The sequence below is a fragment of the Seriola aureovittata genome, chromosome 10, assembly GCF_021018895.1.
Source record: "Seriola aureovittata isolate HTS-2021-v1 ecotype China chromosome 10, ASM2101889v1, whole genome shotgun sequence".
NCBI lineage: Eukaryota > Metazoa > Chordata > Actinopteri > Carangiformes > Carangidae > Seriola > Seriola aureovittata.
In genome coordinates, this window is record NC_079373.1 from 18,472,531 (window position 1) to 18,491,238 (window position 18,708).

The 18,708-nt window shown below is 42.3% G+C and overlaps 1 protein-coding gene across 1 annotated transcript; it reads right to left on the reverse strand.

Moving 5' to 3' along the window:
* Positions 1–738: 738 nt before the first annotated feature.
* On the reverse strand, positions 739–7,768 carry ldha (lactate dehydrogenase A4). The gene is made up of 8 exons (XM_056387530.1): positions 7,610–7,768; positions 5,235–5,360; positions 4,447–4,564; positions 4,158–4,331; positions 3,842–4,015; positions 3,527–3,644; positions 2,114–2,237; positions 739–1,982 (listed from the first exon to the last, which is right to left on the reverse strand). The coding sequence occupies exons 2-8, from the start codon at positions 5,358–5,360 to the stop codon at positions 1,818–1,820; spliced, it is 999 nt and encodes a 332-aa protein (XP_056243505.1). The 5' UTR covers positions 7,610–7,768; the 3' UTR covers positions 739–1,817.
* Positions 7,769–18,708: the final 10,940 nt, after the last annotated feature.

An 18,708-nucleotide genomic window follows, 5' to 3' on the forward strand; every position in this document is an offset into this window, starting at 1 on the left:
CATACGTAATTCTATAAGGTATTACAAAAGAAAATCTGTATCTTTGTTTATGTTTATGTTTACTTTGTGCTGTCCACTCATTCTCAGTCCTGCTGGGAAGTTTAGGTTTTCAGTAAAAAGTTGTGAATAAAGCCAGAGTGTTGGAGGGTACAAAAAATAAAGAACTATTGTACTAATCAAGAAGTTAACTTATGTAAAGTTTGCAAAATAGGTCTCATTTAAATTAGCCTTTTACTAAATGCACTTTGAATTGTATGATAGAATATCTGCTGTTATTTTTTTCTTGTTTCCAATTCAACCACCTGTTCTTTTATATCTGTAGATTTATGTAAATCAGAACAAATAAAAGAAATCTGATTTAATGGTTCATCCCTGTGAGATCATTTCATTAATCACAATTTCACTTTATATTTTTCCTAACGGCTTGATGGGTTATTCTTGGACAAACTCAAACCACAGAGATTGGCTCAAATGGACACTATTTTAGAATTCAGCGGCTAATTCTCGCTGATCAAACTATCAGTAATTCTTTTTTTAAATACTGCCATGTTTCAGCAGGTGCAGAGCTCTGTACATATAGCTAGTGACCCAATTTGGTCTCCTGCATAAAAACCTCTCATATACCTCATGTTAACCAATTGATGTGCCCTGACAGCAGCTGAGTCAGCTGCCCTATGAACCTATACAAGCGACCTTTTGCTGGAGTGGATGACAAACAGGAAAGGACAAAGGAAAAACTTGTATCATTATCCTGGCAGATTTATTTGATGTTACAGCAAATAAAAATCAATATCCACCTGCCAGGACAGGCAGAGTTCCTCAGTGAGTGATTGACCCTATCTAATGTAACATTAATACATAAATAGATCTTAACAGTATTAATAGTTATAAATAATACCATAATTTTCTCTTGATGTCTTTTGTTCCAGAGTCAGGTGGAGTGAAATAAATACAATACCCTTTGAGGGTAGTTAGGATGCGCAAACAAACAACACCACCTTCAGGATTGTTACCGTCTGTTATGATTCATAACCTGAACCTAGGTCATGATCCTAGCTGACTATTTCCCATTGGCTCTCTGTTATCTCTTTGCTGAGTTGAATTCATCACAATCATCTTGTTAGCAACACCTTTTCGGTCAGTGCACTTGTGGTTAAGTTCGTTTAAAAAAAGGCTTCAATGCCAACCAGTAGACGTAGCATTGCTTTTCTCAAGTGATAAGGTACTTTGGTATCACAGGATTTTGGCCCAGTGATATATAGCAGTGTTGTTATGACTCTAGGTGGAAAGGAAGCCCTCCTCATAGAGAATGGAATGTCTCCATTATACTCCAAATAAAAAAATAAACAGAGATTACCAAGTGGGAAAAACCAACTGGTAACAATCACAGAATACACGGAATACATACCAACTACGAACACGGAGTGTACAGAAGAAACAGCAACAGTATACAGTAACATACAGTACATGGAGTATATACGCTCAATATGCATAGGCTTTACAATTAACAACAGATAGATACCCCCTCTCTCCAACACGGGCTGAGATCAAAGGCTAAAGGTATGAGTTGGGTTTCCGAAAATTCAGTCATGAAAGGGGGGAGGAAGGCAGGTGAGACGCAGAAAAGGACAATGACACCCGTGCACGAATATCTGAAGGTAAAATCTAGCTTCCATAGATTAAGCTACAAACACTTGGCCTTGTTAGATACTCAAAGGTCTCATTCACCCGTTGCCATGAGGGACACAGGAGGTACAGTAGGTAGGGGTTGACCACATGGTGTTTGGTGTGGATTGAAGAATTCAGAGGAGAGCACTTCACAGAGTGAGCTCCTTCTGTACGCCCCACAGGGTCTCGGCGCTCTTCACCAGCTGCTTCTCCTCTTCGGGCTTCAGTGTCATGTGAATGACATCTGTCAGACCGCTATTGCCCAGGACACAGGGGACACTCAGGAAGACCTCATCCTTCACTCCATGCATGCCCTAACAGATGAAGGGAAGAAAAAGACAGACAGGACAGAGTGAGCTGGCCAACTCATAACTCATGTGCAGCATGTACAGTATCGACAGGATGAATATCAGTGGGATGTTTGGCGTGCTCCCAGTTTCCTCACCTGGACCAGTGTGGACACAGGGTGCACCTTGTGCAGGTTCTTTGTGATGCTCTCCACCAGGTCAGCTACAGACATGCCGATGGCCCAGGAAGTGTAGCCCTTCAGCTTGATAACGTCATAGGCTCTGCAGTGCACACAAATAATAAGAAATAAAAGTGAGAACTGGATGTCTCATGGACTGAAGAGAAAAGTCTCCTTTGGTATTTGAGTCTATGTTTCCTCCTTCTTTGTCGTTTTCCTCTAATATCCCTCATCCATCTTTCAAGATGTTTGCATACTGAGAATTCAGCTGTTTATCACCATGAGAGCAATAAAAAATAAACATCATAGCAGCCTGCATGTCAGTTCAGTAGCTAATGCTGTTTGGTAGGGGAAGATTATAATCATCACTCCCGAATCGCTGCTGTGCTGAGCTTGATGTACGCTGCAGAGAGTGACACATACATAAATCTGGTCCATGTGAGTTATTTGAATGAACCAACAAGGAAGGCAGCGCACCACAGACTCAAATCCAAGATGTAAAGAGCAGTTTCATAAGTCTTCAAAATAACTCTGTTTCATACATTTACAAAAGTGTTGACAATGTCTCTTTAAATTAATGCATTTTCTCTGCTGGTCAGTCACATGAAGCGGGGTGCACCTTGTTCTTTTTTCTCTGTTGGGACATACTTTCTTTCATACCTGAAACCTTTACAAACATCTACGATAAATCACCTATTGCAAAAATGTCCTACCTAAAGACCTAAACCAAGACAAGTCAGGCTGACTGATATTGTACCTTTATTGCATTATCAGCCAAAGTTTACAGGCCAAACTTTGCATTACTTAACTTTCAAAGTAATGACACAACTTCATGATACAAAACCAACATGGGTAACCAATGTTGCAATGTTGAGTAGATACCATGGGTAGGTCATATTAAAAATCATTCATTTGAGAGGGAAACTTCTCTTTTGTCAGGGTTTAATATTGTCATTGATTTCGTTAAAGCAGACGTGGGAGTATGAGTGAGGCCATGAGCTCCAGTGTTCGGTATTATGTAACGGAGTAAACATGGCTATTGGGTTACTGGCTGCCAAGCTCTAGTGAACCCATAACACAGTAGTGCACTGTGTACCTGCCTCTACTTGCCTTTTGGCTCATTTTTCTCGTCAAATTCCTTCCTGGGGCTAGTCAGCTCCACTGCATTCGATTGTGCCTGTTGGCTTTTTTAGTCTTAATAAGCAGCTGTGACTGTGGGGCATTAAACCCTAAAGATCTGTTCCAATAAACCATCATGTTTATGGCTCAAGAGCTGGACAGGTGGTGTCTATGCACATGGTGGAGTGTGAGAGAGAAAATGTGGTTTGCTGGGGAGTTCAGGGACTAATTTTAGCTCATTGGTGGTTTACTGAAAAATAAAATTGTACTCACCCAGCAACCACCATCTTGTGAACCTCCTTCCAGTGCTCAGCGTCACCCTCGCCTCCCATCTTTGGGTTAAGGGTCTGCAGAGAAACACCAGCAACATTCACGCCGCTCCACACGGGCACTGTGAGAAACAGACATAATGGCAATCAATTAGTTAATGTTGAATACAAAAATTGTGTAAAAAGTGATAATTACACCAACATAAAACATGCAAGTTATATAGCTATATTAAGATTTATTAAAAATTTGCCACAGACCAACTAAAAAAGGTATAGTGGGAGACTAGCAGAGATTTTATTTTTAGTTCAAGCTGCATACCACTGGAGTCTCCGTGCTCTCCGACGATCCAGCCGTGGCAGCTTGAAGGATGGAGGTGGAGCTTCTCTCCCATGATGTGGCGGAAACGGGCAGAGTCCAGGTTGGTGCCAGAGCCAATGACACGGTGACGGGGGAAACCGCTCAGCTTCCAGGCCACGTAGGTCAGGATGTCCACTGGGAGTGTAAGGAACAAGAGGAGAAATGATCAGCCATTAATCTACACCTACAGCTACAGGTATATTTCTCTATGCCCCACACCTTCCTCTCTTCTCACATTGCCATCCTCCCTCACTCACACTCCCCCCCCCGGTCTAACCTGGGTTAGAGACCACCAACAGGATTGCGTTGGGGCTGTACTTCACGATGTTGGGGATGATGAACTTGAAGATGTTGACGTTGCGCTGCACCAGGTTCAGACGGCTCTCACCCTCCTGCTGGCGGGCACCGGCAGTCACGACCACCACCCTGGAATGGGCTGTCACACTGTAGTCTGGTAAAGTGACAAAAACAATAATTGTTTAGGTTTGTGTCCTTCTGTATCCAGCTAATTCATCAACAGACAAAGGTTGTTGTTTTTCTTTTTCTTCTTTTTTTTGTATTTTCACCTTTGTCGCCGACAATCTTGTGTGTCTTCAGGAAGAGGGCTCCGTGCTGCAGGTCCATGGCCTCACCCTTCAACTTGTCCTCCATCACATCAACCAGGGCCAGCTCATCGCACAAGTCCTGATTATACACATACAGTAAGCCTCTGTGACCGCTCACCACACACACAGTGTATCTTATAGTAAATTTGTTATTTGGATGAAGTTACAGTGAGGGTTATTCAAAGTGGCAGACCTCTGGGTTATTCCCAGTAAACAACATGGATATAAAAGAATGACACTATTCATCTCTGCCTAGACTAATTAGCAGTATTCTTAGTTTTAAAGACCTATGACCTGGTGTCTCTTAGCCTCTGTTGTTCCTCAGCTCACATAGATCAAGCTAAATTGCTGTGAACTAACATGACAATATAACGGAAGTTCCTGTTTCCTGTCCTGTTTTGTATAAAAAGGTGGCATGCAGGCTCTCTTTTCTACCAAATATTACAGAAGTTGATTTCACTAGTGAGCACACCCTCAAAGTCTGTGTGACTGCAGCCCTTTCTCAGGTCAGAAACTATGTTACACAACCATCTTATTCCTTTCATAATGCCGGTGGTGATGCTGTGGCTATAGGCTGCCACACCCACCCAGCAGTTCACTTTTGTTTCTTTCCAGTTTACACTTTTAAGCTTTCATGCCATCTACTTTCACCTACTTCCTGTCTGCTCGTTTCAACACTATTTTCTGATACCCACATATCACCCAACTGTTTCTCTTCACTTCACACCTCCTCTCTCTTTCTGTCTCACCTTGAGCAGGACGCTGATGGCGGAGGCCATGCCCACCATGCCGACACCCACCACCGTCACCTTGTTCCTGCTGCCAATAGGCTCCTCCTTCATCACATGGGTAATCAGCTTCTCCTTGGTGGACATCTGAGGAAAGTGAAAAAGCATGAGAAGACAGGCACAATGGACAAATAGAGAAAAAAATGTGGGAAGAGGAAAGAAAAAAAAAAAGGGCGGACAAAATAAGAAATAGGTAGGAAAAAGTAGGTAAGTGGGCACAGAGTGAAAAATTGAGAAAAGGGAAGGAGAGAGTGGAAAGAGAGGCAGTAAAGTAGACCTGCATAATATATGTGGCAGTTACTGGCAGTCCCTCACAAGGGCGTACGTGACTGCTTTCTCATTCCACAATGACTGAGTCAAACTTGGCTTTCCTTTGTATTTCTTCATCTTTTATAGAAATGAAAGTGTGCTCTTTTCATAACCTCAAAAAAACACAAGTTCCACTTTCCCACTGAAAGGTCTATCACCCTTTACCATCTTTACTTCCTTAAATGGTTCAGGGACTGTACTTGCTTCAGAGCGCCCCTCTAGGTCTCCATGGCAACAACAGTCTGAGAAAGTACTGCAGCCAGTCTTTCGAGCAACATGGACCATCCCCAACTGACATCACGCACTACTATTTCTATTTCCTGGTTAGGCTGGGTGCTCACGCTTGCAGGCGTTTACATCACCAGCACGACTATGTAGTGGAGCGTAGCACGTACTGGAGTAACTGACAGGATTACCTTCTTTGAGAGGATATTTAAAACCTCTCCACTGTGAGTTTGCACACAATAGTAAGATATCGTAAGTGGGACAGTCATACTTAACATCCCTTCATCCAATTATCTCTCACTCAGGCATGAGCTGAAAGCTTACTGCACTGCAGAACCTGACCCAGAGGTTAGCAGGGTTTGCTCTTTACAAGGGAACCCTTTGTTAGCTCACAGTAAAAGATTACTGGCCAGCGTTCCTTTCTTTACTGTCGCAATATGCTGTACAAACCAGCCAAATGACTTCCTCAGTAGCTTGACTGAATGAGGATTACAAGATGGATTATTAGTAGCAGCTAAAAGAATTTAATGCGATATGGTTGGAAAGAGAGAGAGAGAGAGAGAGAGAGAGATGGATGTTTTATGTCAAGCTTTGGATTATATGAATTTCTGGGACTTAAAATAAGTAGCTGTTACACACAATTGGACAACTAAATCAGCTTTATGCATGCTTGTATTTTCATATTTTCCACTACATCATGACATTTACTTAATTCGATCACCAGCAGGTCAGTAAAGGTTTACTGTGCTCTGACAGGGTGTCGGGTATCACAGCTGACGTTTAGTATCTGGTCCTTTCACGTAGCTACTTTGCAGGTGTCTGCGAACACATCTCGTTCCTACACTACTGAATTTCAGACTAAGTCGTCAGACAGAACATCACTCTACCCAAACTTTTATTTGCCTTGAGAATTGCACATGCAGGGGAAATTTCACCAGCAGGAAAAACTTGACTTTCTTTGCACAGAGCATTCACACAATGTTATCAGACAATCAACTGTGGCTGCCAACAGGCTGCAACTGACAATCCAGTCACAACACTGTGCCAAGAACATCAATGGTTTGATTAATCAGAAAATCTAAGGTTCACAAAGTGATAGTAGATGGATATCTTGAATACTGGTGATCACAAAAGTGATATTCACTTACATACGGAAAAGCATTAAAACACCAGTGATAATATTACTCTCACTAAGACCTGCTCTCCCATGGGCCATGACATGATTGCAGTGCATTTCCTGTGCTAGGTTAATTTGTTTGCCAAGAAGACTGCTGTCTGGAAGATGGTCGACACCGGCAGCAGAGAGCACTTGTGTAACACTGCGTATATTACATCAACAAAACCATCTGATGCAATGACAAACACTGATTCAAACCACCACCACTTTAGGGTTGTTATATCAACCCTATTTACTTTGGGATGTTTCCTTAGTATCGTACATTTTGAACGCGTGGATCTCACCGTTTCCATGATATCATTTCCTGTAGGTACATGTCCATAATTTATAACTTACCATTCATTTCAGTGACATGAGCGCGACTGCAACAAGTGGGAAACGTACACCCTGTTGCATCTTCACTAAAACTTCCCCTCAACACACCAGTGCGACACATGTTTATGTTAATGTTCGTGACCTGTCATTATCGCTGCTGACTAAATCGTCACACCCCTCTCTGTATCATCTTAAAATGCGCAACTCCTTTAATCAACGAACAGGCGAATAGCTGACATTTCCGGAGAAGCCTGAAGTGTAACTTTCGACAACACGCTGTCTAATGTTTAAGTTAGACGCCTTCTCTTACCTTTAGACTTTAGTTGAGAGGGCGAAAACCCGAGCTGGAATGTGTCTTCTCCTGAGTGCAGCTTTTCCGCAGAAGTGGTGCTGTGGAGGCGGTGACTCCCGGTATTTAAAGACAGCCTCCTCCGTGGATGTTACGTGCGCATGCTAATGAGATCGGGTGGGACTTTGGCTGCTGCGATGTGTCTCATGTCACGTCCTACGCCGGATGCTGCAGTGAGTCGATGCACATCCTGTGTTTAACTACTTCTTTTTTTAATATTTGGAGGTACTGCTGTTTGGTAATTGTAAAAAACAAACTAAAAAAATAAACAAAACAAAAAAAACAAACAAAACGACTTTCACTGTGTGTTATATAAATGTAACCGTTTCAGTGGAAGTTGTGGTTACGGAGAAGTATAATTGAACTGGCAGACTATGACTAAGCAATGATGTAGTTTCTGGGTAGTGGAAAAGATTAGCACTATTTCAGTGAAAGATGGTTTTAGCAGGATGCCAGCCGGACTTCTTATATTCCATCTACCGTAAAAGCAGTCATTTAAGGACACTGCCAGTGCTCAGTGTCTGGATACATCAGAGGCCTATAGTAGCTGCACACTCCACGTGAAGTGGGGAACTCCTCACCTATGAGTCTTACAGAACATGACTCATGTAGAAGATGAAACTTTAACTTAATATTAAATGCTCATATTGTCTGATGTAAATGAAAATGTAAATCTACTCATTCATTTGGCTGTTGATGTTAGATTAATGTTTCATTTTTTGTGAAGGGAAGGAAGTGGTGATTCTCCAGAGGAGCATGTATTTGGATGAACAGCAGTTTTCGTGCCACCTGCTGTCAGGTTTAAGTTATTACAACTCAGTGAAGTTATGACTCAACCCTCTGCAGTGTAAGAAGTCATTTGAGTTTCCTATCTGGGGAATTTTCTCAGTGTGATAGAGCTGATTCACCTCACAAAAGACATAGAAGTTGCAACATAGCATTTTTGTTTCTTCATTGTTCTATGTCCTGCACTGGGAGCAAAGCTGCGTGCTCTCACACCATCCAGGTCCAGATACACTGTAGGCTTCTATTCTCATTTGTATGTTCTGTGATGTTCTTTTTTTCATAGTTCTGTGAAGTGACGTGATTTATGATGCTTTCCTATTGCATTATCCACCATTTCTGAGTAAAATAAAAACGCTTTTTCTTTGTATTTGAACAGCATGAAGTGCTGATGTTAGGCCATGGTTAACAAGATCCTATATCTGACAAAACACCAACAAAAAATGGACAAGAAAGCAAATCCCTTTAAAATCTATTACATTATTAAACAGTAAACCTTTGTCAGCAACCATTTTATCCAGTTGATGTGGGCTACACGATTTCCATGAACCTCCTTCCTGCACCATTATTATACCAAGCTGTCAGTCATGAGAGGGTGAAGGTTTTTTATATTTATTTTTTTTATAGTTATTGATTTATATAATTCAGTGCTAGGTCTAAATGCCTTATAATGGTAAAATTATGATATTTCCTTTGATGGAGTCCAGATATTGTGGTCGATATTATTATTCCAATAAAGTCCTCAACTAATTAACCAAGCTCTCTTCCAACAAGGGTATTTAGATCCCTAATGTTATGTAAATTTGCAGGATTTCTGTCACAGCACACTGGCAGGGCTGAGTTGAATGATAGATCCACCAGTGTTGTATTACTTTCAAAAGCTTTAGTTAATTTTAAGAATGCAGTTGCGGTTTAAGTGCTTTTTCAACATGATTCAGGCAGATGTGTCCTCAGCTACTCTCACATGGCACGCCACACACTCACAGCATGTAACCAATGCACCCTTTGCAGTTTGGTGGTGTGTTTAATGAATCAGTGCGCTGAGAAGTTTTTAAATCCATGTCGGCTTTGCTCTAACTGCTGCTGTTCATGTAGCGTTTTATAAGCGTCGTACCACAGCATCCACCTGTGGGCGCTGTGACTCCATGGTTCATAATAAGGCCACGTGAATGTGGTCAGAAAGTTAATATTGTCACTCTCCCTCTAATAGGTTTAATGAGGACAGAGCCTAGATTCCAAATCAGCAACAATTCACTGAATAATCTGTAAGATGTGAGCTGTCTGACTGAGCGGTGTAGGTCATTTTGCGTGTGTGTGTGTGTTTGTGTGTGTGTGTGTGTGTTTGTTTTGTCAAATGGATGTCAGTCTAATGATTGTAGGAGACTTCAGAGCAGAGTAAAGGATAAATCAATTGGTGACTGATCATTCCAGTGGATGGGAAAACAGACAAAGAAATAAAGGTCTGTGCAATCAAAATACAAGTCTGTGAAATTTTAGTCCACGGCTTTTCAATCTTCTACATTTATTGTATTGGTTTCTTATTATGTGAGCTTTTTTTTTTCTTTTTTTTTTTAACTATGATTCTCCCCTGCTCTTGCCTCTCTCCAGCCTCTTGTTTGTTTTGTTTATTGCTGTTTATATTTCCAGTTATTATAAACCAGTGGCTTAATACACGCAGCTCACCAGTAGGAGGTGCTATCATAAAGCCAGTAAAACAACCTCCAGGCTCTTTTCTTCACTGACAACATTGCCACATGGACTTGAATTTTAATCTGAAGACTAGTTTCTACCTGAGTTACATTAAGTATTGCCTGGTAGTGGTGGTCGTCTGTGGATCACTCACCCTGCAGTTCATATTAAAATCACCAAGATGAATCTGTCTCACAAAATCTTTCAGTTTAGCGAAAACTTTGATCACAGTAGGCCTGAAATAAATTGATTCAGTTATGAATGTATAATTATGCGATCAATTCAAATGGAAGGTTTTTTTCAGGTCATGGAATATTTATCACAATTAAAATTTAATGCTGAATTAATCAGTGAGATCTTCTGTATGTACCGTGTTAAAATCAGGGCCTTCACCTACTGACCCATGGTTCAGAGTAGTTTTAGCTGTTGTGGATCCCCAGGAGTCCTTCAGGTTATATCGGTGGATTAAAGCTCATAAGAAACAGTTTGCAAAAACATATTTCCCAGTTTTAAGGTAGACAGAGTTCTGCAAAATTTATCTTTTCCAAACAATATACAATAATACGCTGAATCAAAGGTAGAAAATTATCCACTCAGAACCCCGGGCCAATTCTCCTCAAATGACAGTCCCAGCTCTTCAGTTTAAGCAACATCTATCACATGGGCTGTGACTAGAAAAGTAATGAAAACTCCACTGCTCTGTGTGCGACTATGACAGTACAAAACACTGCTGGAGACAGATGAAGTTCCATTAGATGTGTGTGAAATGAAATCATCTCCTGTTGTTTAATGTCCTCAGTTTGCCTACAGCGATGTACTCCAAACTTTCCCAGACTCTAAGCAACTTCTATTTGTCCTTGCTACAGAACAACTACTTTGTCTCCATCTTCTACCACCACTTTCAGTCTCTGGAGTGTGTGCCAATTCAATCACTGCCCCCCTCCCCCCCAGTGGAATCAAGAAACACTAGTTTGTCATGTTAGCTTCCCCTCTCACACCACAGGGTCAGTTGCCAACACGCTGTTATTGCACAGGGCATTGGGACCGAGGTGTGTCTGCTGTGGACGATATCCTACTTGTCTCGTAATGGAGAGGAATCTAATCACCTCGCCACAGCCTCCTCCTCCTCCAGCTTCTGTTTAGAAATAGAACTGAGGCCGAGGAACAAGGCCACATCAATCATAAAGGGATTCTCCGGGGAGCGAGATCACTCTCACAACTCTGTCAAAACAACATCCAGCGCACTGATGTTACCTTACTTTACCTCAGACCGACACATCCTGAACTGCAAACATTTAAACCTAGAATCTTGTGCTAATTTGTCCTTCCCTGTCTTTCAACATGAATCACAAAATCTCTATTCCTCCTTCCCTTTCATCCCACACTCACCTCCCCCTCTCACCTTCCTTTCCCTCGTATCCCCCCCCTTCCTTCCACTCTCCAAGCCCTCCTTCTCCTTCCTTCTCCTTCCTTTTCTTTGCCTCCAGTTTCGCTCCGTGCAAACCTTCTGCCTACAATTGATAACATCCCTGATGGAGCTCCTTTATTAGCCACCCACAGGCAGATTAACCAGAGCAATAATACACCAATCAACAGCAATTATGCACTGATAAGCCCAGGGAGAGCTCTGCTGGATGCGGGAAAGGATGTGGCAGTTGTAGAGTGATTGGGTGTGTTTTAGTGCAGGATTAAAGGTTGTGTGTCTGTGCATACATTTACGTGTGTTCTACAAGTATATTTAATTAAGTGTACTCAGTTTTTTTTGCCTGCAGTCGTAATCCCTTCATAGGTTATATTATTATAATCAGATGTGAAATCAGTCCCAGCCCCCCAGTTCTTATCAGGTGCTAACTGAAGCTATGATCGGGCAGGGATGTATCCTCCAGCATGAGTGCAGCAAACCAGCTAAATAAATAGAGGTTTTGAATCCATATGGTGCATCATTTCTCTCTGAGTGTACTATTATGGTTGAAGATTATTATCCCGTCATTACAGCATATTAAAGCACTTCAGTTACAATGTTGGCACTTGTTCGTTTTTGGACTTCATTGCCTAAACAGCAGCCTGGCATTGTTATGGAGCAGCTAAATGATGATGAAAACGAGTAGAAGGGTAGCGTTTCCTGCCTGCAGGCATTAATACACCAGCCAAGTCTGATTTCAAGAACAGCTGTGTGGATTTAACCCCCCATCCTCCCCTCCCTCTGCTTTTTGCACACACAAACATGCATTCACGTGCACGCAAGTACACACCCGCATGTGCACACGCAAAAGCAGGAGTATCTTTTTTCTAATGGCAGACCAAAGACCCTGGAAGCTGTTTACTGCTGTGCAACTGGGAAGCCCACCAATCTTTCAGGTCCAGATTTGCTTTATACCAGCAAACTTGCCAAACTGTGTGTGTGTGTGTATGTGTGTGTGTGTGTGTGTGTGTGTGTGTGTGTGTGTGTGTGTGTGTGCATGCATTAGATTAGTCCACCCAACTGGCTTCAGAAACAATGATCCTATCCTATCAAATCAAAGTGGACCAATGATTTTACTTTGCGTAGTTCATTTGGCTCTTTCAAGTTTCAATCACAGCGCAGCAGATTTTTAATTAATAATTCTTGCAATTTCAGCATCAAAAGGCTGTGGTGTAATTCTCTCTCTCTCTCTCTGTCTCTGTGTGTGTGTCCTCTTTTCAACTTAGTTTCATTGAACATGTATGTCTCCTCCAACTTTGCATCTCAGCCAGGTGACCTCCATAAGTTAATCCTGGAGCACAAAATGAAACAGACATTTACCATTTCTTGGAGCATGAAATTAAATACATTTCCTTTGGCTATCCCAGCTCTAATTATCTCAGAGGATTTATGACGGTGTCACTGTTATTTGTTTAAGGACAGAGTACACACATGCATGTGGACTGCGGCAGGTAGCCTCACTTTCTTTACATGTCAAGGGAGAAGCTCTGCAAAGCTTCGGTCTCCCAGTCCAGTGACCTTAACACCTGTGACTGATATAAGAGGGGAGATGTGTGTGTGTGTGTGTCTGCATGGCCACCACGTGTGTGTGTGTGTGTGTGTGTGTGTGTGTGTGTGTGTGTGTTTACGTGCATGAAGGGGTAAGGTTAATTGGAGTTGTTAGAGTGAAAATGATTCCCTCAGGGGGACAAAGCAGGTGGAGGCGATGGGTGGGTTCAGCAGTGGGTGACGGAGAGAGAGAGAGAGAGCGAGAGAGAGAGAGAAAAAGAGAGAGAGATAGACCAGGAGAGTGGGATGAGATGGAGGAGTAAAGGGAAGATGGGTGGGGGTCAAAGGGATTTGCTCCTCACCCCCAACGCTCAGAGGCAGTGATACATGAGGGCAGAGAAATGAAATGATTCATCTAAAGGTCAGGTGTGTCTGTCCCTCCTGCCATTCGACCCCTCACCCATTGTTGTTTTTTTCAATCCTCTTGTCCTTCTCTGCATTATCTTTCTTCAGCTAAGTGTGGACAAATTGAATCTTTTTTCACAGTATGTCCTAGTACTTTACACAATAACCTTTACTAAACCAATCTGTGCGCCCTTTCCCTCTCGTCCCTGTCTCACACATCCCTCTCTATCTCTCGTTCTGTCTGTCGCTCTGTCCCCTCCTGTGGCCTTTCGCCTCTCCACCCATACTAGCCTTCATTTCACAGATGACAGGTTGGCTGACTGTAATCCAACAGATGCTGGGGCGGGGAGGCCTGACCAACTGTTTTAACTCCAATCAGCTTTTATTGCTCTCCGGAGGAACTCCACACAACCCCCCGCCAGCATGACATTTCAGAGAGTGGAGGAGAGAGTGGGCAAGAGAATAGGAGATATATATGTGTATATGTATCTGTGTGTACATGTGTGACTGCGTGTGTGTGTGTGTTGATGAAGGCAGGGGGTTGATGGGGAAAAAGGGTGACAGTCATTACCTCCTGTGCCTGGTGTGGGGCCGAACCACTGGCTTCAATCAACGTAGACGCATGTGTTCGTGTGTGTGTGTGTGTGTGTGTGTGTATGTGGGGGCGTGTGACAGAGAGAGAGGGTCCGGCGTCAGCAGGGATGGAGATGTCGCTGGTAATGCATCTGCCACTGTCGCTTGCTCCCGACAACCTGAGCCACTCCTGCATCGCCCGCGTCTGTCGCCTCCTTCTTCTTCTCCATCCATCTCTCTCTCTGCACCCCACCTCCATTCTCCACCCTCATCCTCCCTCCCTCTGAGACAAAGACAAAAGCCACTGTAAAATTCCTACAGTGTGACTTTGAAGCTGTTACTCAAACAAGATGATGCTACATTGGTGTTTGTCATCTGAGCAGTCTCCACTCTAAACGGCTGCACCTCTGGAGTCTCCCTAAATGTCACTGTACAGATAGTTATTATCAAAAGCCTTGCATGTTTAGCACATAACCTGAAGAAGCACCAACGTTGTTTATTGAATTGTTAGGCACTTGGGGATCTTTCAAAAGAGGACTAGTCTTGTTTCCCCGACATTATGCAGGCAATTTTATGCTATTATCATACTACTCCTGTGACAAGTATAATGCAGTTATTGTAACTGAATGGCTGTGGCAAAGGTATAGGGAGAGGTAATTTAAGCTAAGTAATTTAGTTGTGATTTGTGGTTGGATTCGATTTAACCTCATTCGCGGACTGTAAAGGGGATACCTCATAGTTCATGAAGAATTAATTAGAATAAAAAAAAATTCCAGTTTCTACTATAATCTCTGACACACAAAGGTTTTCAATTGGTTGTTCTGCAGTCTGACTGTGAGCACATCTACCGATCCTCATTTTGCTCAGTTCAACAGCATAGAAGCAGACATCCAGATGCCATTAGTCATTTGGTAAAAGGAGACCTGTATTCATTTGACGATTAGCAGGGTTTTTAGTGCTCTCCGCAGAGCTGTGGGCTGTATGAACCCTGCAGCCTGACCTGCAGACTATTAAAGCCAGCGAACACCATAGAATCACTTCTACTGCCGCTGCCACAAAGAGGTGATGTGACCTTGGCTGCGGTGATGTTGTTTAACAGGACATGGACAACATCACTCTTCAAACACAAGACATCCTTTTGTAACGTGTCCGTGCCGATGTTCATATTCATACCCGTACTTGCTCACAAGCTAAAATGACAGCATGCACTCCTTAAAATTATATTAGAGCCTACTAAATGACTGATAACTAGCATGTGCTGTATGTCTAGTGCTGGATGCTCATATCATTCACATTTTCTCCTTTAGAAATATTGCCTGGGTTGTATTTTTGCTGCATGTGTGCCATGAGATTCAGTGGTTGTGGGTTGAAATGCTGAGGCTGAGTGGTACACAGTGAAGGCTGTCCTTGCCTGTCAACATCAGCCGTTCACAGGGACATACCTGAATAATACATAACTGAATAACTTTAACACACTTTTTTTTAAATGTCAGAAATGTGTGTGTGTGTGTGTGTGTGTGTGTGTGTGTGTGTGTGTGTGTGTGTGTGTGTGTGTGTGTGGGGGGGGTATTATTTTATTTTATTTTGGTATAAGCTGATTAAACATACAGTGTTTGTGACTTGTTCCAACACCAGATGAGAGGTTTACAGCTCTGGTAATGAGGTTAAGGTTTTGTGCCCCTGGTTCTATTTCCCACATGCCTCAACCTCAAACAGACACAATAGGCTTGCCAACTTAATCCTGCAGAGCAACACACTATTATATTATTAACATGGAGACCCTCTGATACATTGCAACTTTCTAGACTTAAAAGAACATAAATACAGTATATGACCACTCCTTTCCACACACATATATATATATATATATGTACAGTAGTCGTCAAATTGTAGCACCACAATGACTTTGTTTTTTGACTTTGTTTTTTTTTATGTTTTTAATGAAACAGCTTTTCCCTTGATGGGCTGATTTGGCTCATGTGAAAGAGCCCTGAACAGTACTGGAATCTCTCACTGCGAAACACAGTGGTGCACAATCAGCTTTCATCTCCCTTCTCTCTTTAGAGAATATTTTGCCTTTCAGCAATTACAAGACAGTTTTAATGTCCCCGAGGAACATTTCTTTGGATATCTGCAAATGAGGCGTTTCATATCTTCTGATGTAACTCCTACACCAATTAGATGGGAAAAGATTTGTTTTTGAGCACAAAATTAGAAAACATTTTATGTCATTGTTCTATACTCTCCCCTGTATCCTCACCATGTGCGAGCTGCTAAATATTCCTCACGAATTGGACAAAGATTTGAACATAATGAATATTAGGAAGATGATTAAGATAATGGGAAAAGGTTGGTTGCCAGTCTTGGGGAGTGGGGGAAAAAAATCATCCACTCCAATGTGCATGATACACGGTGTGCCATATGTTTTTCTTTCAAGTTAGTTTATTAGATCATGTATCTATAGCACACACAGTGAGTTTCTAAAAGTGAGAGCGAATGACATTGCCTGAGGCAGATTTCAAATTGTCTAGAGAGGAAAGCTTACTTTAGTGTAGGTGTGAGTCCTTTTCAAGGGTACTCAGCCAGTGTGCGACAGGGAAAGGTCACCTGTGTAGTCACCCCCACAAGCAACTGCTCTTAATAGTGAGTAAATGGGTATTGGCAAATAGTCAGTGCTTTCAAGATGACTGTTTTCTTATCTGGCCAGGGATCTACAGAATATATATAGGGTCTAAAGTAGGAACAGGGCTGAGGGTCAAATGGTGAGTGCAGCTAATATGGGTAGAGTAACAACTTCAAAATATGTGCAGGACACTAAGTCTGAGGGGGAAAGAAAAAGAAACAAGCTACTGGTGAATAATGCTTGTTTAGTGTTTAAAATACATAATAGAAATGTACAACAAAGGATGCTGCTGATATATTTTAATGAAGCTTACACCACAGAGGAAGAAGATCCTGTGATATTCTTATACTCTGTTTAAACTCAAACTAGTAGTGAGTGAGCGAGACAGCAGGGACTGTGCATGCTGAATGAACGACCAGCAAATTTATTACAGCTAAATGTAGTTGTTTTAGTCCGTCACCCCACGCTGCCATTAAATGTCCCTGTGATTAGTGAGGCACACACAACCAACCTAATTATCCAATGCCGCAGACAAACCCTCTACATGATTACTAACAGTTTGCTTCTTATACTGCAATTATGTTCTTTGCAATGGCAAAAAGGCTATGATTAAATAGATGTTCAGATGGCAATGTGCATTAATGTTTGGATGACAAAAACTAACCACATTAGATGCATCTCCGGAGTCCACGTGTTTCTGTGATAAGTGCTTAAATGTTAAAATCAAAAGTCATGTTCAGGGCTGGTTGAAGTTGTGCCTTGCTGTGCAGGTACTGGGATATAATTTTCTGTCTTAAGACTCACAACAGGCCTGAGAAATCCACCTTTACTCTGGAGTATATTTCGCTGTTAACAGAGCTGTTAAGGGCTTGAAGGCTGCAGCACCACAGAGAAGAAACAGAAGCAAACTGGGTCAGATGACTGTGGTTGTGATTTCATGATGTCAGTAGCGGTAGAGAGAGAGGTGAGATGTGTGGAACAGTGTTAGACATGAGAAAATTCAAGACAGTGTCTCTGTGTTGCTCTGCCGAGATCTTGTCTGATAAAAGTGCATATTGTCATAATTGTACAGGGACAATCAGTGTTTCTATATCCTATTATAAGAGCATTATGGAGGTCTCTGTGGGGGGAGGTCGGGGGTTTTGGGAATGAAAGATTATGGGTTTTTCCAACCAGCAGGGGGCAGTGGAGCTGCAGCTGTGTATCTCTGTATGTGTGTGTGTGTGCGTGTGTGTGTGTGTGTGTCTGTGGAGAGAGCCTTATTCCCTCTGGTGAGAATTCCCTTCACAGCCTCACTCATGGGCATTTCAGTGTACAACCAGCACACTGTAGTGACATTTGAAATGAACACCAGTCGACCACTGATCATGGTACATGAACATACTAGATAGTGGAACTTATGTGTGTGTGTTTGAGTGTGTTTGCCCACATGTGTGTGTGTGTGTGTGTGTGTGTGTGTGTGTGTGATCCCACTAATTTGCATACAGAAGTGGCAGAAGCTCAAGTGTTCCACACTCCAAAGTCCTCGTGCAGACTGGGAGACATGCAAGTGTCCTCCAGTGTCTGGATAATTATGAGACTTTATCTCCATGTACATGTGATCACAAGACACCTGCTCTGTGCTTTTAACAAACCTTCTTGTGTTACCTTCAAAGCCACATCTTTGTTAAGAATGTGGATCTGATTACCTTTTCAGTTCATGATGCAACTTTTATTCCTTTGAGAATATCTGAGCAGACATATAGTCGCATTCACTCACACTTGCATGCACACAAACCTGCATGTGACGGATGGAAATGAGAGCCTCAGTGTCTGATATCTTCCTAGCAGAGACACATGTGAGAGTAACCTGTCCTATTGTTTCCCTCGGGTGCGACCCTCTTGATTCCCCCCCACTGTCTTTTGTGTCCGCTGTGTAAGTGATCTATATCGTGAGAAACAGCATCGCCTGAGCAGAATATGAGCAGTCTTTCACTTTCTCTCTTTTGTCCCTGATGCTTTTCTCCTTTCTTTTAATTGTCACTGCCCCTTTTCTTC

Excerpts from the sequence above, each read along its gene's own strand:
- ldha (XM_056387530.1), bottom strand. The coding sequence starts at position 5,360 with ATGTCCACCAAGGAGAAGCTGATTACCCATGTGATGAAGGAGGAGCCT. Across the intron at positions 4,016-4,157 it reads GTTGGTGGTCTCTAACCCAG|TGGACATCCTGACCTACGTG; the intron begins GTTAGACCGGGG and ends TTACACTCCCAG. Across the intron at positions 1,983-2,113 it reads CTGTGTCCACACTGGTCCAG|GGCATGCATGGAGTGAAGGA; the intron begins GTGAGGAAACTG and ends TTCATCTGTTAG.